Raw genomic sequence first — 27,934 nt, forward strand, 5'->3', positions numbered from 1 at the left:
TCATCACCAACGACCCTCTCATCTTGGGGAGGGCAATCTTCATCAACATCTTCATCAGCACCATCTACTCTCAAAACCCTAGTTCATATCTTGTGCTCAGTCTTGTATCGGAACCTCGGATTGGTACCTGGGGTGTGACTAGTAGTGTTATTTACATCTTGTAGTTGATGATTTATGGTTTATTTGGTGGAAGATCATATGTTCAGATCCAATATGCTATTTAATACCTCTTTTATCATGAGCATGTTTATCACTTCTGAGTAGTTACTTTTGTTCTTAAGGCCACGAGAGAAGTCATGTTGCAAGTAGTCTTGTGAAGTTGATATTCGTTCGATATTTTGATGATGTGAATGTTGTGATTCCCTTAGTGGTGTTATGTGAACATCGACTACATAACACTTCACCATCTTTGGGCCTAAGGGAATGCATTGTGGACTAGTAATTAAATGGTGGGTTGCGAGATTGATAGAAACTTAAACCCCAGTTTATGCACTATTCCGTAAGGGGCTGGTTTGAATCCATATGTTTAATTTTATGGTTAGAACTTATTCTTAATACTTTTCTCGTAGTTGCGTATGCTCACGAGAGGGTCAATCATAAGTGGGAGGTTTGTTCAAGTAAGAACAGCACCCAAGCACCGGTTCACCCACATATCAAATTATCAAAATACCAACGCAAATTAACCCAGCATGACAAAAGTGACTAGATGAAATTTGTTGGAAATATGCCCTAGAAGCAATAATAAAGTGGTTATTATTATATTTCCTAGTTCATCATAATTGTCTATTATTCATGCTATAATTGTATTAACCGGAAACCGTAATACATGTGTGAATATATAGATCACAATGTGTCCCTAGTGAGCCTCTAGTTGGCTAGCTTGTTGATCAATAGATGATCATGGTTTCTTGATCATGGACATTGTATGCCATTGATAGCGGAATCACATAATTGGGGAATGATGTGATGGACAAGACCCAATCCTAAGCATAGCACTAGATCGTGTTGTTCGTCTGCTAAAGCTTTTCTAATGTCAAGTATCATTTCCTTAGACCATGAGATTGTGCAACTCCCGGATACCGTAGGAATACTTTGGGTGTATCAAACGTCACAACGTAAGTGGGTGATTATAAAGGTGCACTACAGGTATCTCCGAAAGTGTCTGTTGGGTTGTACGAATCGAGACTAGGATTTGTCACTCCGTGTGGCGGAGAGGTATCTCTGGGCCCACTCGGTAATCCATCATCATAATGAGCTCAATGTGACTAAGGAGTTAGCCACTGGATGATGTGTTACGGAACGAGTAAAGAGACTTGTCGGTAACAAGATTGAACAAGGTATATGGATACCGACGATCGAATCTCGGGCAAGTATCATACCGATAGACGAAGGAAACTGCATACGGGATTGATCGAATCCCCGACATCGTGGTTCATTCGATGACGCTAGGGTTATAGGGGAATAGTGTGCATGGTTACCGAAGGTTGTTCAGAGTCCCGAATGAGATCCCGGACGCCACGAGGGTTTACGGAATGGTCTGGAGGTAAAGATTCATATAGAGGAAGTGAGGATTGGGTCACCGAAAGTGCTTCGGGCGACACCGGTAATGTACTGGGACCATCGGAAGGGTTCCGGGGGTCCACTGGCAAGGGACACCAGCCCCAAGTTGCTACATGGGCTAAGAGTGGATGGGACCAGCCCATATGTGGGATGGTGCGCCACCACAAGCAGCCCAAGGCATAAAAAGGGGTGGAGGGGGCAAACCCTATGCCTGGGAGGCCACTTTGGGCCTCAAAGCCCAACCCTAGGGCGCCTCCACCACCTTGGTCGCCGCCCCAAGTCCATCTAGGGCTGCTGCACCCTTTAGGGTGGGAGCACTAAAGGTGGGCACCCTCCTCCCTCTCCTCCTATATATAGTGGGGGTTTTGGGCAGATTTGAGACAAGAATTCTCTCTCTCTCTCTCTCTCTCGGCGCAGCCCTACACCTCCTCATCCTCGTCATCACTAGTGCTTCGCAAAGCCCTGTCGGACTCACCACACCGTCGTGCTGCCGGATCTCTCCCTCAACCTCTCCTCCCTCCTTGCTGGATCAAGGCATTGGAGACGTCACCGGACTGCACGTGTGTTGAACGCGGAGGCACCGACGTTCGGTGCATACATCGGAATCCACCGCGATCTGAATCGCTGCGAGTACGACTCCATCAGCCACGTTCTTGCAACGCTTCCGCTTAGCAATCTTCAAAGGTATGAAGATGCTCTAGTCCTTTGCTCATTGCTGGTTTCTCCATAGATAGATCCTTGCACGGTGTAGGATTTTTTTGAAATTACTTCGTTCCCCAACAAAATTTCCGTATGCCCTCAAGAACGCTTTGCCTATTATAAGAATCTTTTCTGGCCTGTCCTTTGCCACAAATGGATTTGGCAACCTTGATGCACCTATTGTTACTATTGCTACTTGTCACTTGTTACAATTATCTTGTTATCAAACAACTTGTTACCGCTATTTCAGTGCTTGCAGAAATTACCTTGCTGAAAACCACTTGTCATTTCCTTCCGCTCCTCATTGGGTTCGACACTCTTACTTATCAAAAGGACTAATATTGACCCCCTATAGTTGTGGGTCATCAGAGACCAATATGTGCAAGGTCATAAAACCATTCGGAGTTAATGTGCGTCGTGACCAAAACATGGAATATGCAAGCACAGGAGGAGCATATGCTGCCAATGGATGTAGAGATGGTGAGGCAAACACCCTTTATTAGCCAAGTGCCCCAAGGGGACTTTTGGGCACGCAGTCATGTACTATGAAAAAAAAGGTTGTTTATTGTATGTTCGGCATATAGAGTGTTAATGGAGCACATATCACTCCTCTCCATCCCGTTGGCCTCCATCTTATCCCTTTCCTCCCTCCCATCGTTTATTCTTGCCCACGCTACCCTATCTAATGCCCCTATAGCCAACTGGCATGGCCGCACTATCCGGACGCGGACGCTTCCACCCAATCTTGACATCGTGATGACGATCTCCTATTGTACCTTGACTCGACGGTCGCATAGTGTTGCCTTTGTCCACCTATTTCTATTGCCATGCAGTCCACCCCAATGCGTAATGTCGGGTCTCCCGCGCTGTCGTGCGTGGCCTAGACTCGGATGTCATGGTGGTGGTGTCGGGGTTGCATTCCCCCGATGTCAACTCTCCCATGCCTTGATGTGTGTTCATAGTCCCATCATGTGTTGCCTTCTTCCTGTGTCGCAGCGGCGGGCACGGTGGTGAGCTTCATTCATTGTAATAATATCACAGTTTGAGTTAAGTTACGAATATTATGGGTGATTCAGTTACAATATTAGCATGAGCCTTGTAGTTTAGTTTTTTTCCTTTGAATCTTATTTTGGTTGAAAGTTAGTCCTGAAAAAGTGGAAGACACCGACGAGCTATGGGTTAGATGCCTCGGGGATCCGGAGTACCCAGAGAAAAAAATCCAGACTTTCGGGGCCTCGAACCTAGACTCTAGGGGGGGCGGGGTATGGTCCAACATCTTAGCACTTTAGCTAGGGTTTTAACCAAGGCAAAATATTACATGTTATACAAAATAACATCACCCCTTAAATTACGTTATTAGGGTGCTATATTTTCTAGTGGTTTTAATCATAAAAGGTTAGGCATAAGGCATGCTACAAATGAGTTATATGAGATCCCTGAATTTCCTCAAACACTCGACCCCTCTTAATAGTGCGGTTTTCCTAAGACTCAAGTAAAACCAAACAAAAACCTTCAAGCCTTTAGACAACCGACACATTTTTCATTTTCTAAGTAGGGAGTCAATTATCTCCATATATTATCATCGAGGAACAAATATACCAAGATAAAACTGACAATTAACATTAGTCCCACTAACCATACAAAAATCAACATCAAAATACAATTAGGTTCTAGATACACTTTTAGCATGTGATACCTAAGCAATGGTCATTTGTCATTGTCTTAGTTACCTTATAGGCAAAGTGTGGGCACATTGCAAATAAATTCATGAGGAGGAATTTCAAAGTCCCTTGTATACTAACCTACTAATCGAACAATACTTGGACGAACTCAACATCCAATTGCAGCAGCCAAGAAACACCAGAGTTCCTTTGGCTCATTCGGCAACTTGTTGGATCATGCCACCCCGAAGGAGATGAAATGAATGTAGATGGCGCATGTCACACCCTATGTTTTTACCGCTTTGCTATGCTATAATCTTTTAAAATTTGGACTCAATTAAAACTTTTTGGTGTGCTTTTGATGCATGAATTGGCTGCTATTTGCTTGCTTGCTTATTTGGGTTTTTATTCACAAAATTTCTTCTTCTCTCAAAGCTCATCTACTTGACCCATACCTTTGCCGAGTGACTATGCCATGTGTATAGGACCTAAAGCTTTTTTACAAAACATTATTTTGACCAAAAAGCTTTTCTTTAATTTAAGTTTTCCAAAAAAACCTTAGTTGAGGTTTGCACTACAAGTCCTCAAATTAGGGTAGGTGTTTTGCCGCAAATATTTTATTTGGACCCTATTATAAAAAGACTTTCCAAAACCATAAAATTAGTATTTTAAAATTTATTTTCCTATTTTATCTAAATAGCCTTTTTCGAGTCTAGAAATCGTCTTTTATAAGGAAAATATCATTTTAATGCTTAAAAGTATTTGAGAAAATTTAGGAAATCTCACTCGACATATATTTTCCATATATAAGAGTTTCAACACATGGTCATGTTCAAAACATTGGACAAAACCCTTTTTGCCTAGGAAAATTTTAGCAAATCGCACATGACATGTGGGATGATCTTGCCAAGTTTCATCTCAATCTAAGTTGATTTGATTCACCAAAATATTCCAAAACCCTCCCTGTCCAGAACCAAATTTGAGCAACTCTGCATTGCCAAGTTTTCCCAATTGGTCCCAAACTTTTTGGGCACGCTCTAATCACCAAATAATGCCTCCACACCAAGATGTGCATTAGGAGTAATGGTTTTGCATGGTAGGTCTATAGAAACCCGATTCTGTCTATTTCAAGGGTTTTCATGATTACATTGTCAACCTTGCTCAAATGAGCTCAAACCTTCTGATCACCCTTGATTTTACCCATAAATTGATCCTATTAAATCTCACAGCAAGTGGGAAATTTTATCTTGCCCAAACACATCAAACACCTTCTAGTGGTTTCGTAAAACCCATGTTTTAACCTCTTCTACTATTCCCCTTCACTCTAAACTTTTACCAAACTCCCACATTGTTAACTTCTACCTCCAGTAAGAGTTGCATGGCCACAACTCAATGATTGGGGGGGGGGTGAAAACCCTCATTTCTACCTCTCGACAGCAAGGTTTTACCTTCCTCTCCACTCTCCTCCTATTCTAGTGAACGTCCATAGCATCCTATGTATTTTTCCATATTATTTATCTCCCCCTAGACCCCCTAGACAGAAGTGGCCACGACCATGGTACAAGGGACATGCCATGGCAAGCCAAAATAGCGCTCTGGAGCGTGCTACAGCGCGCTCCCACACTATAGCCGCTGCCCAATGGCTACCCCCGACCACCTAGGGTCTCCCCCTCATGTCCCCCGAGGTGCCCTAGGCATCCGTGACACAACAGGTTGTGGGCCCCCTCCTTTCTCTCCCCTCCCGTGCGTGCCGAGAGCCACCGGTTTGGCCAACCCGCAGCACCACACACACGAGCTCCCCCGCCTCCCCTCTTGCTCCCTCCTATCATGGACCAGCTCTAGGAACACCCCGGACTCGCCCCCGCTCACCCTGTGCCCTCCAACATGGGTTGCATCATCTCCAACGCACAAGCATGCGATGGACCATGGGCCGCCTATATAAGACCTCCCCGAGGCTCTCTATCCCCTCTTCTCACCCCCATGCCTCCCAATTGAGCAACTGAGCCCCCTTCTACCCCCTCGAAGCCCCTAAGGATGGGATTGAGCCAAGCGCCGCCATCTCAGGTCATAGGCGTATGCATAGCAGGCTCCCCCTCTGATCATGTCCTCCTCTAATCTGGAACACGGCGTGGTACTAACCCCGTCCCTTCTCCATTTGGCATCGAGTGCAGGCCAGGGCAAGCAGCGCAACCTCGCCCGAAGCTTCCTCCATCGCGTTCCTCGTTGTCGGCGAGCAACTACTCCTTCCCGTCCAACTCCACCTCCCCCGACCAACGACTCTCCCCTCAGTCCATCCCCGCAACTCCCAGGCATCGCCGTGGCCTCCTCCACCACCGGTGAGCACCTCCTCCTCCTTGTCACGAGGAAGGAGATGAAAGGTGGGCTTCACCTTTCATCCTCTCCCATGTCTCTCGCCCCTCTCTCTCACTAACTGCCCTGCCCCGTGTCAGGTTTAAAACAGCCACGCGCCGCGTGTGCCCCCTTCGCCCTGGGCCAGTTCCTCTCTGGGCCAGCTCGGCTGCGCTGGATCTGGCCCAGTGGCACAGTGGACTTTCTCTTTTCTATTTTTCAAAATCTTCCACAAAATCCCCTAGTTCAAATAATTATCCAAATTCAAAAATTCCACCTCCCAAATTCTTGTAAAATCCTAATCTATTTAATGATGCCACTTGTAAAGTTTTTGGAAAAAAATTATACATTGTTTTTATTTAAAACCCTATTTTGAAATTAATAGTCTCTGTTAAAATGTTTTTTATTATTTTTGACACTTCAAAACTAAAACCTTATAATTTTTGCAAAGCTTATATTCACCCTAGTATTTTTCAAAAATAGTGTGACATTTTTAGGAGGACTTTATTTTCCCTGTTTTGTCGTGCTCTTATTTTTGCCCGTTAAATTTTGCGCCGATAGATTGCATTTTTGAAGAAGGTGTTGGAGCAGAAAACTTTGAAGACCCCGAAGATTTTGTTGAGCCAGGCAAGTAGCCCCTTGACCATGACTTGAAACCCTTTTTGCATGGCATACAACACCTACTTTGTTGCATTGAATCATGATGTCTATGGTGACCACCTTTATGGGTTGCCTCCGTTATTTCGTCGCTGATAATTGCATGGAAGGACTCTACTTGTGCTTAGAGTTGTGTGGGTGGGAAGTAGATAGGTTGCTATGTAGTTGCTACACAAATGGGATGGGATTGTGCATGGTGTTGGAAACAGGTGTGTTTCAAATACTTTTTTGAAAACCCCGTCGGATGCCACTAATGCCCGAGGGAGATGGTGTTGAGATAGGTAGAAAGAAGTGGTGTACCGAGGCAAGTGAGTGTGTTGTTTTCGAAAAAAGGATTAGATTTAAGACTTGTTGACCGTTCCCAACCTTACATGTACAACCATGATACCCCTTATGGGACAGGGCTTTGTTGATTATTGTGGTCGGTACTAGATGAGATCCCGCATTACTAGTGGTGGGAGTGACGTGGTCACTCTCGATACGGGGTTGTGCTGGAAAGGACGACCATGGTCTGTTTTACAGACACCGGGCACACCGTTGCGTGCCCTCGTGGATGATACTTGTGATGTACATCATGAGGGATGGCACCAATGAGTGGACTCTTGGTTAGTATCGTCATGGGAAAGGCATTGTTCGGGTACTTACCTCGGGTATGAAAAATACCGCAAGTCGTGGATTGAGACGGAAGTTTTCCGAGTCTTGTGGGTAAAGTGTGCAACCTATGTAGAGTGTAAAACTATTCGAATAGCCGTGTCCACGGTCAAGGACAGTTGGGTGGTGTTGCTTAAACTATGACCATTGTTACAAAACCATGTGTGTGTGTAGTGTGAGAAAGATGATATTTGAGCTACATCGAATGACTTGACGTGATGCCGGAACATGAGATGTTACTCCCCTATTTATATTGATATCTGAGACTTGTTCATATGGATATTGGATACCTCATGATGCATGCCTTCATAAGATATTGATCATGTCACAACACTTCAAACTTAGCTTTCTGCAACTTATCTATTAGTGATATATCATGCATTGTTATTGCCTTGTTCCACAACATGGGTTGCTTGCGAGTACATTCAAAGTACTCATTGGTTTGCCACCGGTTATTTAATTGACCAGACGTGGAAGAACAAGAGTATGATGAAGAGTTCGTTGGAGATGAACATGCGAACTTGGACACTTCCCAGTCAGAATGCATGTAGGATTAAGGCAGATGACATGGGTTCACGCTTTCGTTCAAGATTACCGCTGCTAGTTTGTGCTTGGCATTTGGCCTTCATGGCCCTATCAATGTAAGACTTGACCTTGATGGTCTTTATCTATATTAGACGGTATGTATGGATGTAAGACTCTTGTTATTCAGCTTATGTGTTCACCGGGCATTGATTTGTGGGATCATTGCACACGTGCATTCGGTGATCACAGCTTACGAGTCGCCCCCCCCCCCACAATGTAGTGGCCTAATCAGTAAAGAAGGATGCTATTAGAGTGGTATGCCATGCCGAATATGGTTGCTTCCATGGAGCATCAGTTGTGGTATTTGAAGTTGTGATGGATCCTGTGACTATAGAGGCTTATTCTTCCAGGCGGGCATTAGTGATGGGAGAGGATTTAGTCTTAAGTATGCTATACATTGTGTCTAACTGTCTCGGAGTCATGAATGACCTGAAGTCCAAAGTCCAACTTGGTGACAATTGCATGATAATACCACAGACTCTTTCTCGTATGATTTAGTTTCACACATGTGAAAATGGATGTGAGCAATGACCATGTAATGAGGAAGATCATATATAACCATGTGTGGTTTTTTCTTATCCTTTGGGTCATCTTTGTATCCATTTAAACATTCTAAAGTGGAATAAGGCGCGTTGATTACCCTAAAAATAAGATTTACTTCCTCTTTCTAAATTATAAGATGTTTTGATAGGCCAAAATAGACTAAAACCCGTCTTATAATTTGGGATGGAGGTAGTAATTGATTTTGACGTTCGTCAATGGTAAACTTTTGGTCCTTTAAAATATGAATACATGTATTTCTTCAGCTTTAGTATAAAAGCGTAACCTCCATTTCCACTCTATGGGAAATTGTGAATAGTTACTTCAAGTGCAAATGGGTTTTGGTCAATTAGAAATCTTGGTTGTGGTACTCCCCTAGGTCTAGAGACTTGGGATTTCTCTCCTTCGCTAGCGATTCCTTTAACATGAATCACACATATTCATCACTTGTTGTGGTTATTTCACTAACAATGCGTATATGGGTGTGTATGGAGGAGCGTTGTATCTAAAAAAAATGGAGACAGGAGTATGCACAAGGAAATTTGACAAGATCAAGCCCTCTGCTCTAGAGGTAAAGTGGACATGAATCATTGGACCATGAATCAGGCCGACTCCAACGACGATGGACAGAGGGCAAAGTGGGCCAAGTACAGATAGTACCGGTGTCCTCGTGACCATCATGCGTCAATGTACTTCACCACAAACACCGTGGTGTTGCAGCTTGGGAGGAGGATCAAGAACTCGTGGCTATGGAGGTGGAATAAAATGCGGTGCTAGGACATCGAAGACTGATCATTGAGATGGACTCCGACGAGGAAGAAGAGACGGGGAACACCAAGGCCAAGGCCACCCGCCGCTCCAATCGCCTTCGGGGTCCCCGAGGATAAGATCTGTGCATACCGTGTAATATGAACCCTAATACCCATTCCTATTGTACTCAATCCGGATCAAGAACCTCTTTATTTACCGCTAGTCATGACGATGTTATGATACCCCGATTCCCCATTCCCCTTACGCGGATTGAAACTAAACTCGAATAGAATGCAAAGTAGTAGGTGTGGAGGGGAAAAATTGCTTACAACCATTGCCGAAGTGCAGCACTGTCGATGCCGGTGAAGGTGGCCGGAGGTTAACTTGCTGTTCTCCGATCTGTTGCACATCGTCGCCGTCGTATGTGAGTGGAGAAAGGGGAGAGGGGAGAGAGAACGGTGAGGGAATGTGAGGGTAATAAGTGTCGTCTCTTCGGAAAGCAATGCATTTTCTCGAGTGTGGTTCCTCGAATGCAACCCCCGCCGCCCACGTGCCTCGCACGGGTCTGGGTAGCGAGAAACTGTCGATTCGAGTGTGGCTCGAGAGACCGAGATGCAGACCCAATAGTGTATGCTAGCAACCAATCAATCTGTGTTCTACGTATGAGTCTGACTAAACCTTATGCAGGCAACCAAACGCGTCCTTGAAAACATGAGATCTAAGAGCATCTCTAGCAGACCCCGTATAATGCCCCGACCCGCAAAATAACCGCCAAAATACAGGCCATGGCGGGAAATGCTGCCAGACCAGACCCCGCAAACGTGTCCGATCAGTAAATTTTTTTGCAGGGCGCGGCAAAATGGCCAACCCAACCCACGAAAACGCAGGTTCTCCCCCTCCCCCCCACGCCCCATCGGTGCCCTGTATATATCTAGAGCAGTTGGTTGGTGGGACATTTCAGCCTGCGCATCCCCCCCCACCGTCGTCGGGCGCCGCCTTCGATTCCGGCCATAACAGCCGCCGGGATCATGTCGTTGGGGCGCCGCACACCCTAGATCGACCTCCCCCATGCCCTCGTGCCTCGGCTAGCTGGGAAGCTATAGATCGGCGGTTGTTTTGTCACAGCCACCGGCGGATGCGCCAAAGTCATGGATTTGTTGGGGAGCACCCCCGCACAACCCCGGCAAAGCGCCAGCACCGCATGCAGGTACCGGTTCATCCTCTAGTCGCTGACATCGGTTCGCCAACAAGGACTCTTTAGGCTGTCGCCCGGGCTCGGTGGTCGCGCAGCGGCTCACCAGCTTGCCGGTGCCGCTCATACAATGTGACGACTGCGTAGAGACTGTGCTACGGCTCACATCTAGCACACGGCAGCACCTTAGATGGGTATTCTTCAAAAGCAATAACGACGGGGTATGCTCTTCTTCCTCTTCAGCTTTGTCATTTATTTGGTTAAATTTCGGTAGCTTATTGAGGTGTTCATCTGTGTAGGAAGGCGGATGCTCATTTTGGTATTGGAAAGAAGAGTACATCGATATATTGATAGAAAGGAACTTAATAGATGTTCGTGCACTCCTTAGTATAGTTGAGGCTAACGATGGAGCTGCATGTGCAATTAGAAAAGAAATTAAAGGGGAAGCAGCATCTAATTCTTTAGAATCAAAGCCGAAGAATGAAGAATGCAAGATGAAGAATCTCCAGATCAACAATGAATGCATGGAGAAGATGTTGATCCAACTAGTGGGAGCAGTTATGGAAGTTGAATATCTTCTAAAATGCCTAATTGTGGTTCTTGTTTTCTTTGGTCTTGCTGTTTTAGCAAAGATTTGGTGAATTATGATGTATCCAATGCCTTTGGAGAAAATAAAGTAACAACTAAATGTGTTTTCATGACTGAAATTGGAATGGAAATAACAGATTTTGCGGGCCAGCGTGTCCTTTTATTCGGGTCCGTTTTGCGGGGGTCTGCTCGGCCTTCCCCCACGTCGCCCCGCAAAAGCGTTTTTTCGCAAACTGCAAATGACTTTTGTGTGTCGGCTTTGTACGGGGTCTGCTAGAGATGCTCTGAGAGTTGGAAAGAAACTATGCCCATGTTTGGATACTCTAACTCGGGTAGAGGTTAGAGTTAGATTCTAACCGTGGACTAACCCTGAACTAACTCTAAGCAAAGAGGTGTTTGGATGTCAGGGTTAGATTGTCAATAAATACATTTTTCCAATCATTTGACTCCTTTAACCAGGATTTGGTGTGGTGGAGGTATAGGGAAAAATAATTTTTTTCTAGGTCTCATCTAACCGTAAGACCACTCACAATGAAGAGCAGTAACATACTTCATCCGTTTCTTTTTACTCCACATATAAGATTTGGTCAAAGTCAAATAACATAAAGTTTGACCAAAAGTTTATATAAATGTGTATATCTACTATATTAAAATTATATAGTATGAAAATACATCTCATGGTGCATCTGATAATATTGATTTCATGTTGTGAATGTTGATATTTTTTAATATAAAGTTAGTCAAACTTTACAAAGCTTGACTTTGACCAAACCTTATATGCAGACTAAAAAGAAACGGAGGGAGTACATATGTTATTAGTCTAAGTTACTACCTTCATAATGAATAGTAACATAAAGGTAGTAACATTGAGTCTTTCATTTATTAGTCTATAGACTCATCTTGCCTTGAAATCCGCTATGTTACTCCTAGTATGAGTAACATGCTAAGTTACTTAATTTCTCTCTCTTCTCATTAATTAGTTACCACATCATATCTCTTGCTTAGGTGACATCTATGTTACTACTTCCTCCGTCACGGTTTAGAAGACACGCTTGGAAAATCTCTGGGACCAAGGTAGTCACCGATTGGTTGTGAGATGTAGCAGGTGTAGATGCTAATGCGCCTAATCAACTGAGAAAATACTAATACTAATGCGTGAGCAGCAAATTGGGAGGGCGCATGCATGAGTAGTACTAGTACTAATTAATAAGAATAATTGCTTTCACGCCTTAAACTTTGTCTATTTTGAAAACGCACGCAAGTTTAACTGTGCCTTCTAAACCGTGACGGAGGAAGTACCTATGTTACTTTCATTGTGGATAATCTAATTCAAATAAGCACATTTTGAATGGGTTAGTTTTTTTTATGGATTAAATGCATCTAACCAACTTTAATCCTTCTGTTGGATGTTTTGAGATTAGTTGGGTCTAATCTAACCACTCTTAACTTTAACCCGTGGATCCAATAGATATTTGGGCAGGAATTTGGTGATGGGAGAGTGAGAAACGTTGTTCCCTGTTCGTCTGCCGAGGAAGGATTTTGGCTCCCGGTGAGATACGTCGTCACATACTCACATATGGCTGTGGTATCTCATCCGCTGTTCTCTTGCTCCTTCTCCGTCGCCTCCCCGAACAATCCAATCCTTCGACTCCGTCGCCGCCCTCTGAAATCCTCCACCTCCAAATGCTTCCTCCATTCCCCGCGGCGACGTAACCAACCAGTCTCCCGTCAGCCAGACGACGGCGAGCATGACGGGGAAGAGGATATGTGGAGCCCGGCTAGCAGCCCCTCGGGAGCCCACCTCGTCGACACCCTGGATGAAGAAAAGGGCGGTCACGGATGGGGTCCGCCCAATGGCGACGGCGCAGAGGAGGGAGAGCAGCTCCAAGAATACGAGGTGGGTGAGTGGGATCCACCTGCCATCCCGTTCCGACCGCAGGCCCAGGAACAGCATCCACAAGTGGAGGGGGAGGAGGAGGAAGAAGAAGATGAAGACGGCGGGGCCTGCCCGTGGCTGGACCCGAGCTATTTCTTGCGAAGCCAAGAAGGGGCAAGCACCAACACCACTGCGGCTATGGAGGAAATTCTCGCCTTTGCGAGGAGCCCAGTAGCGGCGGACGGCCCTGGGTTCGCTGGGTTCTTGGCAGGTTACAGCCGCGGTGCACTCGGCGAGGACGAGTGCGTGGAATTGATGAGGAGGATGGGTGAGGAGGGCCTGGGTTTGGGGTGCCTCCACTTGTTCCGGTGGATGCGGGCGGTTGAGGAGCTGCCGATTTCGTTGTCGCTGCAGACATGGCTGGTGGCTCTCGTGGTGCTTGGACGGGCACGGATGGCCGATGAAATCTTGGAGATTCTGGGAAGTTTGCCGCCCGAGAGGGGATTTCGTGAGGCGGTTCTGTACAATGCTGCAATGTCTGGAGTTGCCTACTGTGGAAGGTGAGCCCTGTTTTGATTGGTGTGACAGAGTGATGAGTGATCATATTAATTTCATTGATGCTATCACTTTTGTAAAATTATTTAGGAGTTGTAGTTGTTACTTATTGATCGACTTAAGATCGAAGTGACTTCTATTTACTTCCCTATTTCTAAATGGTGTTTCCATTAAGGCATTAACCTTTTCCTACAAAAGAAAAAGGATTAGGCAGTACATATTGTTAGTTATTGATCAACAGAAGATCAAAGTCAGTTTCGATTTGCTCCACTATCTGAAAATTCTTCGGTATGAATTTCATCTTTATCTCGGGATGCAAATAGAGAAAACTATGGAGCAACATATTTATAATAGACTGCTAGCATGAGAATTGTTTATTTATAGGTTTGCACAGAGGCAAGTCTTTATGGTTTTTGCTCTCTCTTAACTAAGCATGAACACGGATGGAGATTCTAACATGCTACATTTCTTCTGTGCATTTTTTAAGCTATGTATTATTTGTTATGATGAACATCTTTCTACTCGCTCCAGATATGATGATGCCTGGAAAATATTTGAGAGTATGGAGAAGAACAATGTCCAACCTGATCACGTAACATCTTCAATCATGTTACTGGTAATGAAGAGGCGCAAGGCATCAGCCAAGGATTCATGGAAGTTCTTCCAACGGATGAACAGAAAAGGTGTCAAGTGGAGCTTGGGTGTCTCTGCTTCTCTAATTAAGATATTTTGTGACGAGGGGATGAAGAAAGAAGCTCTTATCTTCCAATCAGAAATGGAGAAGAGAGGAATTCCGTCAAACACGAGCATTTATAACACAATAATGAATGTATATTGCAAATGCAGTCAGATTGAAGAAGCTGAGGGGCTCTTTGCTGAGATGAAAGAGAAAGGCTTAAAACCAACAAAGGTGACTTATAATATCCTTATGGATGCTTACAGTAGAAGATTGCAGCCAGAAGTTGTTGAGTCGTTACTTCTGGAGATGCACGATTTGGGATTTCAGCCAAATGCTAGGTCATACAACTGCCTCATAAGTGCCTATGGGCGGCAGAAAAAAATGAGCGAAAAGGCTGAAGATGCTTTCCTGAGGATGAAGAAAGGTGGCATCAAGGCAACATCTTCTTCGTACACATCACTGATTTGTGCATATGCAGTGAGTGGACAGTATGAAAAAGCTCACATTGCATATTTAGATATGAAAAGAGAAGGACTTAAACCTTCCTTAGAAACATATACAGCTTTGCTTGACATATTTAGGAGGGCTGGTAACACAGAGAAGTTAATGGAGACATGGAAATCAATGACCGATGAAAAGGTTGGATGCACTAGAGTCACATTTCACATGGTACTTGATGGTTTGGCGAAACATGGGTTGTTTGTTCAGGCAAGAGATGTAATATGTGAGTTTGGAAAAATAGGTTTACCTCCTACGGCTATGACCTACAACATTTTGATGAATGCTTATGCAAAGGGAGGACAGCATTACAAATTGCCCCAACTCCTGAAAGAGATGTCTACTCTGGAACTAAAACCAGATTCAGTTACATATTCTACACTGATATATGCATATGCTCGTGTCCGTGACTTCTCGAGAGCATTCTATTACCACAAGCAGATGGTTCGGAATGGACAAGTGCCTGATGCAAAGTCATACAGAAAGCTGTTGAATACCTTGGATGTGAAATCTGCAAGGGAAAATATAAAGGATAAGAGTGCCATTGCAGGAGTTGTAAAAGGAAAATCTAGCTTAAAACATAGGAAAGAAAAGAAGGATGAATTTTGGAAGAACAGTAAAAAGAGGTCTATGACCCAAGTTAATGGATACCAGAGAAAAAGATTTTTGTGATGCTTTACTAAGTGCAAGTTTGCATTTACAGTACTCATCCCTTATGGTATATCATGGTATCCACGCTTTAATTCTCTTGAATTGTTCAGGGTTTTAGGTGAAAAACTATGAGGTGTGTTATTAATTCCATATGCATTCACTTTGACCGTATGACAGATCTCATTTGCTTGAGCTTGAACAACATCCAGTTAAATGATCTTCAAATCTTTATTATTTTCATCATGCGAGGACTTTTAAACTGCTCTTTTAGGCTTTCTGATGTTCAAACTAGAATCTGATACAATGAAAAGATGCCATTTGGATCTTATGAACAGATTGTGTTTTTCTTTTTTGAGTCAAATAAAAAATCCTCAGTTCCATCCAGTTTTCCTTTTGCAGCTCCGTCGTATAGAGAAATTTAATTTTGATTTTAATTTACACATTACCCATTTCCTATTCAGACAGGAGAATTTATATTATTATTTTCTTTTGAGAAAAGGCCAAAGGCCAGCTTTTATAGAAAACTTAACAGAGGTCCCCATCGGGGGTTGATATTCTCGTTTTCCACTATTGTAAACAAAGACTTGAGAATGACATTGCTCCTACAAGAGCACTAACTACTGTGTTGTTGCACATAACTCTGTGATTGTTTTCATTCTACCATTACACAGTGCACATTGGCCTCATTTGAATCCGTATCGTTCCAGGTGAAAAGTCCAGCAATAAGGCAGTTTACATTGATGCAATATTCTTAAGGTATTCCTTTTGTGCTACTGATTTCACCAACCGATCTAGTCCCTTCGTTCACAAATGTCAGATGTTTTGCATATTTCAATATGAACTTGAACAACATACAGACTGAAACGAGCGACCAAACAACTAAAACGTGTCTATATACATCTGATTCACAAAAAATTTACTAGAACATCTTATATTTGTGAACGTAGGGAGTATTTCTTTATTTTGAATTCCCATTTGAGACCAACAACCTTCTAGTCTGCTGGAGGGTCAACCGTGAACCAGGTGTTAATATGTCTGTTATGGATGACATCTCTTCATCCATGGCTCTTCGCCAAAAATGCTTCTTTCTTTGCTTCATCTAGAGTTGCAGGCTCCTCTATTCCAACACACACAAATGTCATATTGAGGTCTAGCTCACAGGGAGACGTGTTATCCAGCAAATTCCTGAATGTTGCGGTAACCTTGTGGTCCAGCACTTGCCGGCTGCATTGAACTCTCTGGGCTCACGTCATACCCACTCGTCATGGCAGGTTGTGCCACCATTTGGGTTGACGGAGTGCTAGGAGTAGCCTCAGCTGCAGTGCCACTTGCTTCTGGTGTGTAACATGAAGGCTGAGAAGTGTGCTCAGATCTCGTTGTTGCCTCCAAGGGTGAAAGTGGTTAGGATAGCTTCTGATCTCGTTGTTGCCTCAAGATGTTGTTATATATGTTTGAAATGATGTCTGGCCTCAAAGTTAATTTTCAAAAAAGTGAAATCTTGACTGTTGGGGGAGATGATGAGATTCTTAAAAAGTATGCTTGGCTTTTTAATTGTGATATCGGTCGTTTTCTTATCAAGTACTCCCTCCGTTCCTAAAGATAAGCCCTTTTAGAGATTTCAATATGAACTACATACGGAGCAAAATGAGTGAATCTACACTCTAAAATATGTCTATATACATCCTTATGTAGTTTGTATTGAAATCTCTAAAAGGGCTTATATTTAGGAACAGAGGAAGTACCTCAGTATGCCTGTGAGTTTTATTTCTCTAAGAAACTCTGACTGGAATTTCCTAGAAGGCAAATACCTAAAAATGTTTGATGCCTGGGTGGGTAATGCTGGTTTTAATGTGGGTGGGGGGTGGGGTGGGGGGGGCATACTGTACTGATTGTTGTTCTTACTCAGATAAACCTGTATCACATCTCTATGTGTCTTATGAATGAAACCTTTGTGGAAGGATTGGATAAGCATAGAAGAAGATTCTTCTGCCAATGATGCAATAAAAAGGGGAGATACTATCTAGTCAAATGGAATAAGGTATGTACATTCAAGGAGAAAGGACGATGGAGGGTTAAAGACCTTAGAAAGTAAAGTATTAGTTTAATGGTCAAATGGTGGTGGAAGCTTGATACCCAAATTCGGATTTGGCAAGACATTGTCAAAGATAGATATCTAGCTAATAAAATACTCCCTCTGTCCGGAATTACCTGTCGCAGAATTGTATGAAAATGGATGAATCTAGAACTAAAATAGATCTAGATACATACATTTCTGCGACAAGTAATTCGGTACGGAGGGAGTAGTAGCCACTGTGCAACCTAAATTTCTGACTCCCCTGTTGGAAAGCTCTTCTGAAAGTAAAAGACCTTTATATGTTTGGTAAGAAAATTAAGGTTGGTCTGGTGACTTAGCTAGACCGTGGAAAGATTCCACTAATGGGTTGGACCCGTTCAATGAGTGACTCCCACAACTCTTTGATATTTGCAATGATCAAGATTGCACTGTGATAAATTTGATGCTGTCGTTCCCTTCTTCTTTCTTTTTTTTGGAGAAGACTTAATCCGGCGCTGATGGATCAATTGCAGGAGATGTGTAGATGCATTGCTAGTCTACAGCTTACGCCTGAGAAAGACACTGTGTATTTGGGGTTGAATAAAACTGCTAGATACTCGATTAAGTTAGTGTATAAGTGGTTAGAAAAATCCCTTGGTGGATGCAATTTCAAATAGATTTGGGAGGCTAAGCTACCTCTTAAAATCCAAATATTCTTGTGGCAAATGTTACAAGATGTCGTGCTCACTATGCAAGTCATGAAACACAGGAGATGGCCTGGTAATCCTTGTTGTTCCTTTTCTAGAGAAATTGAAACTTCCCAGCACTTGTTCTTTACTTGACCTGTTGCTTGGGTGGTCTGGAGATCCATTGGGGCTGTACTGGAAACTGATCTAGGTCCTAACATTCACGGGCAATATTACTCTTGGTGCTACACTTTTCTCCTTGATGGGGAATTTTTTTACACTGTCGGTCTTGCTGCTGTTACCTGGGCAATTTAGCTGACTCGAAAGCAAGCTACCTCCGCGAACTAGTTAATCAAGACCCTTTTTGAGATTGTGTTTTCCGCTTGTTTTTTTTATGTTATATTGGACAGGACTTCAACAGGAGGGCGATGCGAAGACGCTGCGGACCAGAGCCCAAATGATCCGTTCCAGTACGCTGAACCTGATGAGGATTTGTGATGCATCAAGGAAGCCGAACGAGAGGTGACCTGCTGGCCATTCTGCGGAAGATCTTGTTGGTGCTCGCCGTCTACAGTCTTGTATCGTCAGATGTTTCATTTTGCTAGTTGTGGCTTTTGCCTGCTTGAGCACTTGGCTCTTCTATCACTCTTATCCTGGTTTGTAATACAGTAATAGAGCCCCATAGTGTTCGTTCTGATATCTGACGAATGCAGTGCGTTTCCTAGCAGTGCGTTGAACTCGCTATCCTATCTTTCCCGTCCTGTAAGTTTCTGGGACAATGTATATCCGTTCATTTGCAATGGAAAGGGGGTTAGCACGGTTAAAAAAAAAGGAGATCCAAGAGACAATCCGATGGAACATTGAGGCTTCAGGCGAGTACTCCAGGTCAGCATATTTCATGCAGTTCAATGGTTCAGTTCAGGCAGAGTACAAGGAAATTTTCTGGTCTCCTCACATGGTTGCTGCATCAGGATTGCCTCCAACGCCCGTGATGGACAAATCACTACTTCGGCCCGCTATGCATGTGGCAGCTCCAGACATCTCTTTTGGACCTGCCGGCCTCAAGGGCGGTGTGGACTCGACTATGAAGAAGGGAGGCATGTGGCTCACTGGACCCAACATCATGGCCGGATGATGAAAGCTCAATGGAATTTGCGACGACGATCATCTATACCGCACAAGAAAACAAGATAAAATGTGTCAAGTCTTTGTTCATCATGGGAATATGGGAGCTGTCAGCTATGGCAAGAGCGAAAAAAACACACATTCAAAGGGGCCATCGCACCGATATACTCCCTCTGTTCCTAAATACTTGTTGTTGGGGAGAACTAGAGTAGTTCTCCCCAACAACAAGTATTATGGTACAGAGGGGGTACAACATAGTAGCAATGGCATCAATCCGAAGACACTTGGAGCTCTGGCGCCTAGGCAGTGCACAGTGCCTGAAGTCTCCATTCAGGGGATCATTGTGACGATAGGCAATCCATGCCCTCGGTTTCTCTCTCTCTTTGTTCTCTTTCGTTTATTCTTTTGATCATCATTGCATATATTTTCACATCATATAAATTTCTTATTACAAATATTCATATTTTTTTCTACTTACAAATTTGATCAAACTTTATAAAGTCTGACTTCAGTCAAAGCTAATATGCGGAATAAATAAAACGAAGGGAGTATTATATGTGACAAAAAGTAGATGTTTACAAGTTTCATCAGTATATGAATCCAATTATAAGCTTTTTGTGACATATAACACATATTTAGTTAGTTCAATAGACGTCCTACAAGCATGTGTGTGTTGGAAGACGGCGCCCACTTCCCCGCCGGTGCCTTGCCACTCACGTATCCAGCGCCATGCAGCTCCCTGCCGCCCGCGTCTCCAGCTCCACTACCGCGTCGTGTGCCACTCCGCCATGCTAGCTCGCCAGGAGAATAGCTCCTGGCAGTTGGCCAGATCGCGTGCACTGCGGTGCCGCTCCTGTGTATATAAAGGCTATGCCTATCTCTGTAATAGACACAGTGAATCTCATTCATCTTCTTGGCACCAGAGCAAGTCTTTCCTCTCCTGTACCTCATGGTCGGCTCGCACGCTTCCAATGAGGGCTCCGACGCCGGCGAACAACTCCACGCCGACGTGTCGCACGCCAGCCCTCCCATCCCCGGCGTCACCAACCCACCACTTCCGCACCACCACCCCCAGCCTCGGCCCCTCTGCACCTCACTGTCACCCCTCCCGACGCCATCACCGACAACGCCGCATCCTCCTCTGCCGCGCCTCCTCCTCCCTCCATCCACACTGTCAACATCGGCGCCCACCTCGACTTCAAGTTGGACGCCGTCTGCGGCAATTATTCCAAATGGCGTCGCATCATGTCCTTCATCCTCCGCAAGTCGGGGGTGGAGAGCCATGTCCTCGTCAACGTCGACCCCCTCACCCAAACCGCGCAGTGGCGCCACGATGACCTGCAGATCCTCCTGATGATCTATAGGTCGATCACGGACGAGCTCTACGACATCCTCTCCGCCCAGGACTCCACGGCCTACCACGCGTGGTTCCTCCTTGACGCGTTCTTCCGCGACAACCTCGCGGGCCGCGCCATCCACGTTGGCGCTGAGTTCCACGCCATGGTTCAAGGCGATATGAAGATCGCCGACTACTGCCGTCGTCTCAAGGCACTCGCCGACTCCCTCGGCGACCTCGACGAGCACATCTCCGACAAGACGCTCACCCTCCAACTCATCCGCGGCCTCTCCCCGCGGTTCAGCGTCATGGCGTCGCTCCTTCCCATGCAGGTTCCTTCCCCCACATTCGTTCAGGCCCGCTCCCGCCTCATGTTGGAGGAGCTCAGCCAGGACGCCCGCGCTCGCACGGCCGGCGCCACCGCCCTCCTCTCCACCCACGGCGGCTCTCCTGGTTCCGGCTCCTCTGGAACCGGCGGTTCCAGCGGCGGAGGCGGCGGCTCTGCCTCCACTGGTGGCGTCCTTCAACGTCAGCCTGACCGTCCGTCCGACCGTGGCGGGCGTGGCCGCGGCCGCGGACGCGGCGGGCGCGGGTGTGGCTCCGGTGGCCGCGGCTCTGCACCCCCGTTCGCGGCTCCCTCCCAGCAACCCTGGATGGGGTACTTCGCCCCATGGGGCACACCCTTCCCGCCGGCCGGACGCACCCCGTGGGTTCCCCCGAACGCTGCGGGCGTGCTCGGTCCCCGACCAGGGGCTCCACACCACGCCTACCCCATGGTCTACGGCGCTCCACCACCACCATGCGGCCCGCCTCCGCCGGCCTACGGCGCCCCACCTGCATCACCGTCTTGGGACAACGCCCACATGCTCAACGCCGCCATGACCAACATGTCCCTCCACGCCCCGCGCGCCGGCGACTGGTACCTCGACACCGGCGCGTCCAACCATATCACCAATGACGCAGGTAACCTGAGCTCGTCTTGTTTTTCTTCACGGTATCCCTCCATCTTGGTTGGTGATGGCTCCCGTATGCCTGTTCTCGCCACCGGCTCCGCGTCTCTTTCACCAAGCCCATTCTCTCTCAAACATGTTCTTTTCGCACCCTCTGTTATCAAAAACCTATTATCTGTCCGTCAATTCACCACTGACAATTCAGTTTCTATCGAGTTTGACCCTTTTGGCTTTCTTGTGAAGGATCTGGCGAGCAGGACACCACTCATGAGATCAAATAGCTCGACCGGCCTGTACGGGTTCTTCGGCGAGTCGCCTACCGCTCTCACCGTCGACGTCGGCGACCTTTGGCACAGGCGTCTCGGGCACCCTAGTCATGCCTCTCTTGCTAGGCTTACTCCCTCTCTACCCTCATGTAATAAAACCTACCCCCCCTCAGCCACCTGTGAGGCATGCCAGTTCGGACGGCAGCCACGACTCCCCTTCCCCTCCTCTAGCTCCTTCACTACATCTCCTTTTCAACTTATTCATTGTGATTTATGGACCTCACCAGTCCCTAGTTGTTCTGGCTATGCTTATTACTTAATAATACTCGATGACTTTAGCCACTACTCCTGGAGTTTTCCTCTGCGACATAAGTCTGAGGCTGCTGACATTCTCATACGTTTTTACGCCTATATACTCACCCAGTTTCACCTCTGTCTCCAATGTATCCAGAGTGACAACGGTGGTGAATTCCTTAACACTCGCCTCCGCTCTTTCCTCTCGGAACACGGTATTACCCTGCGCCTCTCCTGCCCTCACACCTCGCCACAGAACGGCAAGGCTGAGCGCGCCATCCGCAGCACTAACGACATCATGCGCACCATGCTCCTCCAAGCTCATATGCCGCCCGAATTCTGGGTCGAAAGCCTCAACACCGCTACCCATCTCCTCAACCTTAGGCCTTCCCGTGCCATTGCCAACAACACCCCCTACTTCATGCTGCATAGCATTGCGCCCACCTACGACCACCTTCGCACCTTCGGTTGCTTGTGCTATCCAAACCTTTACGCCACCAGTCCCCACAAACTTGCACCATGATCCCGCCGCTGTGTCCTCCTTGGACTCCCCCGAGAACACAAAGGCTACCGCTGCCTTGATCTCGACAGCCGCACGGTCATCACCTCTCGCCATGTGATTTTCGACGAGAGCCAGTTCCCTTACACACCGGCCGCACCACCTTCACGTGCCACAGAGAATCCCATGCGCATCCCACCTACCTCGTACCCACCCCACGACTCGCCCTCGGGATCGCCTCCCAACCACCGACAAAACCGGTCGCCCCTGCTCCTGCTGCTGGCCGCACCCACCCCGCGCCTTCCTTGGCCACTGCATCCCCGGGATCGCCGTTGGCACCCAACCAGCCAACCACCAGCCGGCCCCACTCCACCCCATCGACGCCCACCACTACACGCTCCTCCCGCCCGAGCCTGTCGGCCACTTCCACCGCCAGCTCCGACGCAACCCATCCTGCGTCACCCACCGGTAGGCCCCTACCTCCCCGCGCCGTGCCCATCACGCCGCGCCGCAACGCCCACGCCATGCAAACCCGCGCGAAGGCTGGCTTTCTGCAACCCAAGAACCTCTTCTCTCCCAACGCTCTCGCCGCTCTACCCGACACCACCACCATCTCCCCCATTCCATCCACTTACAAACAGGCTCTCCAAGATCCCAACTGGCGCCGCGCCATGCAAGATGAGTTCGATGCTTTGTTGCAAAACAACACGTGGTCTCTCGTTTCTCGTCCTGCAGGTGTCAACATGATGACTGACAAGTGGATCTTCCGCCACAAACTACATCCCTACGGCAGCCTCGCCCGGTATAAGGCGCGCTGGGTCCTCCGCGGCTTCACGCAGAAGCACGGCATCGACTTCGAGGAGACCTTCAGCCCGGTGGTGAAGCCAGCGACCATTCGTGTCGTCCTGAGCCTTGCCGCCGCCTCGGACTGGCCGATCCATCAGCTGGACGTGAAGAATGCATTTCTCCACGGTCATCTCGACACCGTCGTCTACGGCCAGCAACCCGCCGGCTTCGTCGACTCACGCTTCCCCACGCATGTCTGCCAGCTCCACCGCTCGCTCTACGACCTGCGACAGGCGCCGCGAGCGTGGTTCCAGCGCTTCACCGCCTACCTGCTCTCCCTCGGCTTCGTCGCGTCTAAATGCGACACCTCGCTCTTCATTCTTCGCCGCGGATCCTCCACTGCATATCTCCTCCTGTACGTGGATGACATCCTCCTCACTGCAAGCTCCACCGCCCTGCTCCGCTCCACCATCGACACCTTGCACCGTGAGTTCGCCATGTCCGACCTCGGCGCACTCCACCATTTCCTCGGCATCAACGTCCACCGCACCACCGATGGTCTCTTCCTCTCACAGCATCAGTACGCACTCGAGATCCTCGAGCGCGCTGCCATGAGCAACTGCAGGCCGATCGCCACTCCCGCCAACACCAAACGCAAGCTCTCTGCGCAGGATGGGCCGCCCGTCTCCGATCCCGCTCTCTACCGCAGTCTCGCCGGTGCCCTGCAGTACCTCACCCTCACTCGCCCCGACATCGCCTATGCTGTCCAGCAGCTCTGCCTCTTCATGCACGACCCGCGCGAGAGCCACTACACCTACCTCAAGCGGGTCCTGCGCTACGTTCGCGGCACTGCACATCTCGGTCCTCGTCTCCGACGCTCCCGCGACACCAACCTGGTCGCCTACTCCGACGCAGACTGGGCCGGTTGCCCCGATACGCGACGCTCCACATCAAGATTCTGCGTCTACCTCGGCGACAACCTCGTTTCCTGGTCATCCAAGCGCCAGCACACGGTCTCCCGCTGGAGCGCGGAGGCTGAGTACCGCGCCGTCGCCAATGCCGTCGCTGACACCTGCTGGCTTCGTCAGCTGCTGCACGAGCTTCATCGCCCTCCCAGCAGCGCGACGATCGTCTACTGCGACAACATCAGCGCCACGTACCTCTCCTCCAACCCGGTTCAGCACCAACGCACAAAGCATGTGGAGATCGACCTTCCCTTTGTTCGGGAACGGGTCTCCTTCGACGACGTCCGCGTTCTCCACGTCCCTTCGTCCTCCCAGTTCGCTGACGTCTTCACAAAAGGACTGCCGACCGCCGTCTTCACGGAGTTCCGATCCAGCCTCAACATCGTCGAAGACCCTGTTGCGGCTGCGGGGGGCTGTTGGAAGACGGCGCCCACTTCCCCGTCGGGTGCCTTGCCACCCACGTATCCAGCGGCATGCAGCTCCCTGCCGCCCGCGTCTCCAGCTCCACTACCGCGTCGTGCGCCACTCCGCCATGCTAGCTCGCCAGGAGAATAGCTCCTGGCAGTTGGCCAGATCGCGTGCACTGCGGTGCCGCTCCTGTGTATATAAAGGCTATGCCTATCTCTGTAATAGACACAGTGAATCTCATTCATCTTCTGTGTGCACCATACACATAGACGGAGTAGCAACGGAAACATAATGTATCGTCATCCATTAATGATCCAGATATCAGTTATTGCTTCAAAAGAAGATGTGCTACAAGTTTGATCAAATTAGAAAGGTTCAAGCATATAGGTCTATTGTTTAATACACCCTCTGTTTCTAAATATAAGACAGATTTGGCATTGAACTGCCAAAACGTATTTACATCTAGAAACAGAGGTAGTACTACACAAAATAAGTGTTTCAAATTCTTCATTAGCAGATAAAGTACGAACATTCAGGAGTTTTAAAATCAGTAGCAATGTTGTTGGACATGCGCATTCAAGGTACTTGGTGCACACAAATAACCTAGAGTATTTCATGAAGCGAAGGGGAGTAATTCAGGCTCCAGATGACCAATATAAATCTTCATCAGGTTCAGAATGCAACGATATATTATAAACTAAATCCTCTAGCATCATGTATATTACATCTCTCTCTGGATGATTCCGGTCTTCCACGAGGAATACATGAACTATATCTTTTAGTTCAATCCAACTGCATCCTGGTTCCTTCTTCACATCGAGACTTCTCAATCTTGTTCTTACCTTCACAACATCTTCCCACTTCCCCAATTTAGCATATATATTAGACATGGCAACATAGGCAGATATATGCTCTGTGCCCATGCAAAGCAACTTCTCAGCAACTTTCTCACCCATCTCCAAGTCCATTGAATACCAGCAGGCAGTGACTAGGGCTCCCCATACCACCCTATCTGCTGGTACAGGCATTTCAGAGATGAACTTCTCAGCTTCTCTGATACGTCCAGTCCGACCGAGAAGATCGACGGCACAGGTATAATGCTCCACAGTTGGTACTAGCCCATAGCTTTCCATGGAGTGGAAGAACCTCATTCCCTTGTTAACTAAACCAGCCCGAGCACTGGCCATAAGGAGGCCCAAAAAAGTGATCTCATTGGGATTGATATGATGCTTCAACATCCTCCCAAATTGTACTATAGCTTCCAGCCATTGACCGTTCTGCGCGAGCCCATTGATGAGTGATGTCCAAGAAGCAACATTTGGTGACGCGATGCAACAAAATGCACTGCGTGCATCACTGACACACCCACATTTCAAGTACATATCCACAAGAGCTGTCCCAACATAACTATTGGACTCGAACGGAGTCTTGCAGAGGAGAGCATGAACCATTTTGCCTTGCTCAATGGTTCCAACAGTAGCACAGGCGTGCAATAGAGCAGGGAATGTTGACGGGCTGCATACAATTGACAATCGACACATGACCACAAATAGTTTTAGAGCTTCTGAAGGATGATCATTCTGAACGTAACCAGAAATCATAGAGTTCCATGTTATCGTGTTTCCTTCATCCTTAATTTGCTCAAATAGCTTGAGCCCATCCTCCAACTTCCCATTCTGTAGAAGAACTGACATCATGGAGTTTAAGGTGACGATGTTTCTCCGAGGCATCTTTTCAAACATCCTCTGGCAATCATCTAGCCTCCCTTCAATACCATACAGTTTAATCATCAGATTGTAGGAACCCGAATCATGCTCTGGCATCTTCAAGAAAACTACCTTTGCTTCCTCCGTCCTATGCATTGATATAAGCCCCCCAATCAATGCATTGGATGTGATCAAGGACGGTTTTTCCAGGTCACGGTAAACCAGCAAGGCATCACCCACAGCATCAGAAGTGCAGTAAAGATCCACAAGAGCACTGGTGATTAAGTTGTCGGTATGAAACCCGCTTCGAATCAAACAGCTATGAACCGATCTCCCAAAACCCAAGGCTCCCATCTTTACGCAAGCCCTCAGAACACTGTCGAAAGTGAATTCATTCGGCCTCACGCCATCATTGGCCAGCATCTGAGCAAATAACCAAACCGCTTTGCGACAGCACTCGCCCGCCCCTCGTGCATGGCCCGATATAACGGCGGTCCACGCAAACACGTCACGAGGCGCAGGCATCCTCTGCAGAAGATCCAGGGCGTCACTCGGCAGGTTGAACCTCACAAGCGCGACGACCATGGGGCTCCACAGTAGCTCATTCCTCGGATGAAGGGAATCGAAGAGCGTGTGGGATGCGCGCAGGTCGAAGCACGAGGAGTACAAGTCGAGAAGAGAGGGCCCGACGACCTGGAAGCCCTCAGACCCGGACTTGACCACCTGACAGTGCACCTGTGCCCCGACTCCAAGGCGGCGCCCGCGGGCACAGGCGCCAAGCACCGACGCGAAAGTGGCCTCGCTGGGGCTCACCCCAGAGCGGTGCATGCGCGTGGCCGCGTCGAGCGCGTCCAGTACGCTCCCGCGCCTCGCGTGGCCAGCGACCATGGCGTTCCAGGTGACCACAGTCCGGCGCGGCATTCCGTCGAACAGCCTGCGCGCGGCCGCGGCGTCGCCTGTACTGAGCAGAGCTGTGAGCCGCATGTTCTGCGCGGTGACGGATGCATCTTCTTCAGGCTGGGTCGACGAGTGCCGCGGTGAGAGCCTGCTCGCGCGGGTAGCCGGTGGTCTTGGTCTGCACAAGGCGAAAGGTCTGGACCTGGAGAGCATGCAGTAGTCTCGCGGAGGCTGCAAAGGCGCTGTCTGCTGTGTGGTGGCGAGCTGGTGTGGGTGTGGGTAAGGCCTAACTCCACCGACCCCATCCTATTCGGCCCCGTCCGTTTAGGGTAAAAAGAGCAAACCGGTCGGCCCAATTTAAGACGGTCCGAACTCATTTTATCCGTTTTGTGTCCGGAACGATCCATTTCGAGCGCAAACTTCCGCGAGATTTGGGTCGCGGCGGACAGCAAACGGACGCGCGCTCGTCCGC

The 27,934-nt window shown here is 47.6% G+C and overlaps 2 protein-coding genes across 2 annotated transcripts; one reads left to right on the top strand and one right to left on the bottom strand.

Annotated features, from left to right (window-relative positions):
* The first annotated feature begins 12,731 nt into the window (after positions 1-12,731).
* Positions 12,732-15,662, top strand: LOC123426476 (pentatricopeptide repeat-containing protein At5g50280, chloroplastic). Its single transcript, XM_045110315.1, has 2 exons — positions 12,732-13,668; positions 14,195-15,662. The coding sequence occupies exons 1-2, from the start codon at positions 12,809-12,811 to the stop codon at positions 15,510-15,512; spliced, it is 2,178 nt and encodes a 725-aa protein (XP_044966250.1). The 5' UTR covers positions 12,732-12,808; the 3' UTR covers positions 15,513-15,662.
* A 9,707-nt stretch (positions 15,663-25,369) lies between these two features.
* LOC123430183 (pentatricopeptide repeat-containing protein At2g13600-like) lies at positions 25,370-27,727 on the bottom strand. Its single transcript, XM_045114075.1, has one exon. It carries the CDS (start codon positions 27,673-27,675, stop codon positions 25,495-25,497), a length of 2,181 nt encoding a protein of 726 aa, XP_044970010.1. The 5' UTR covers positions 27,676-27,727; the 3' UTR covers positions 25,370-25,494.
* Positions 27,728-27,934: the final 207 nt, after the last annotated feature.

Source organism: Hordeum vulgare, chromosome 2H (assembly GCF_904849725.1).
Source record: "Hordeum vulgare subsp. vulgare chromosome 2H, MorexV3_pseudomolecules_assembly, whole genome shotgun sequence".
NCBI lineage: Eukaryota > Viridiplantae > Streptophyta > Magnoliopsida > Poales > Poaceae > Hordeum > Hordeum vulgare.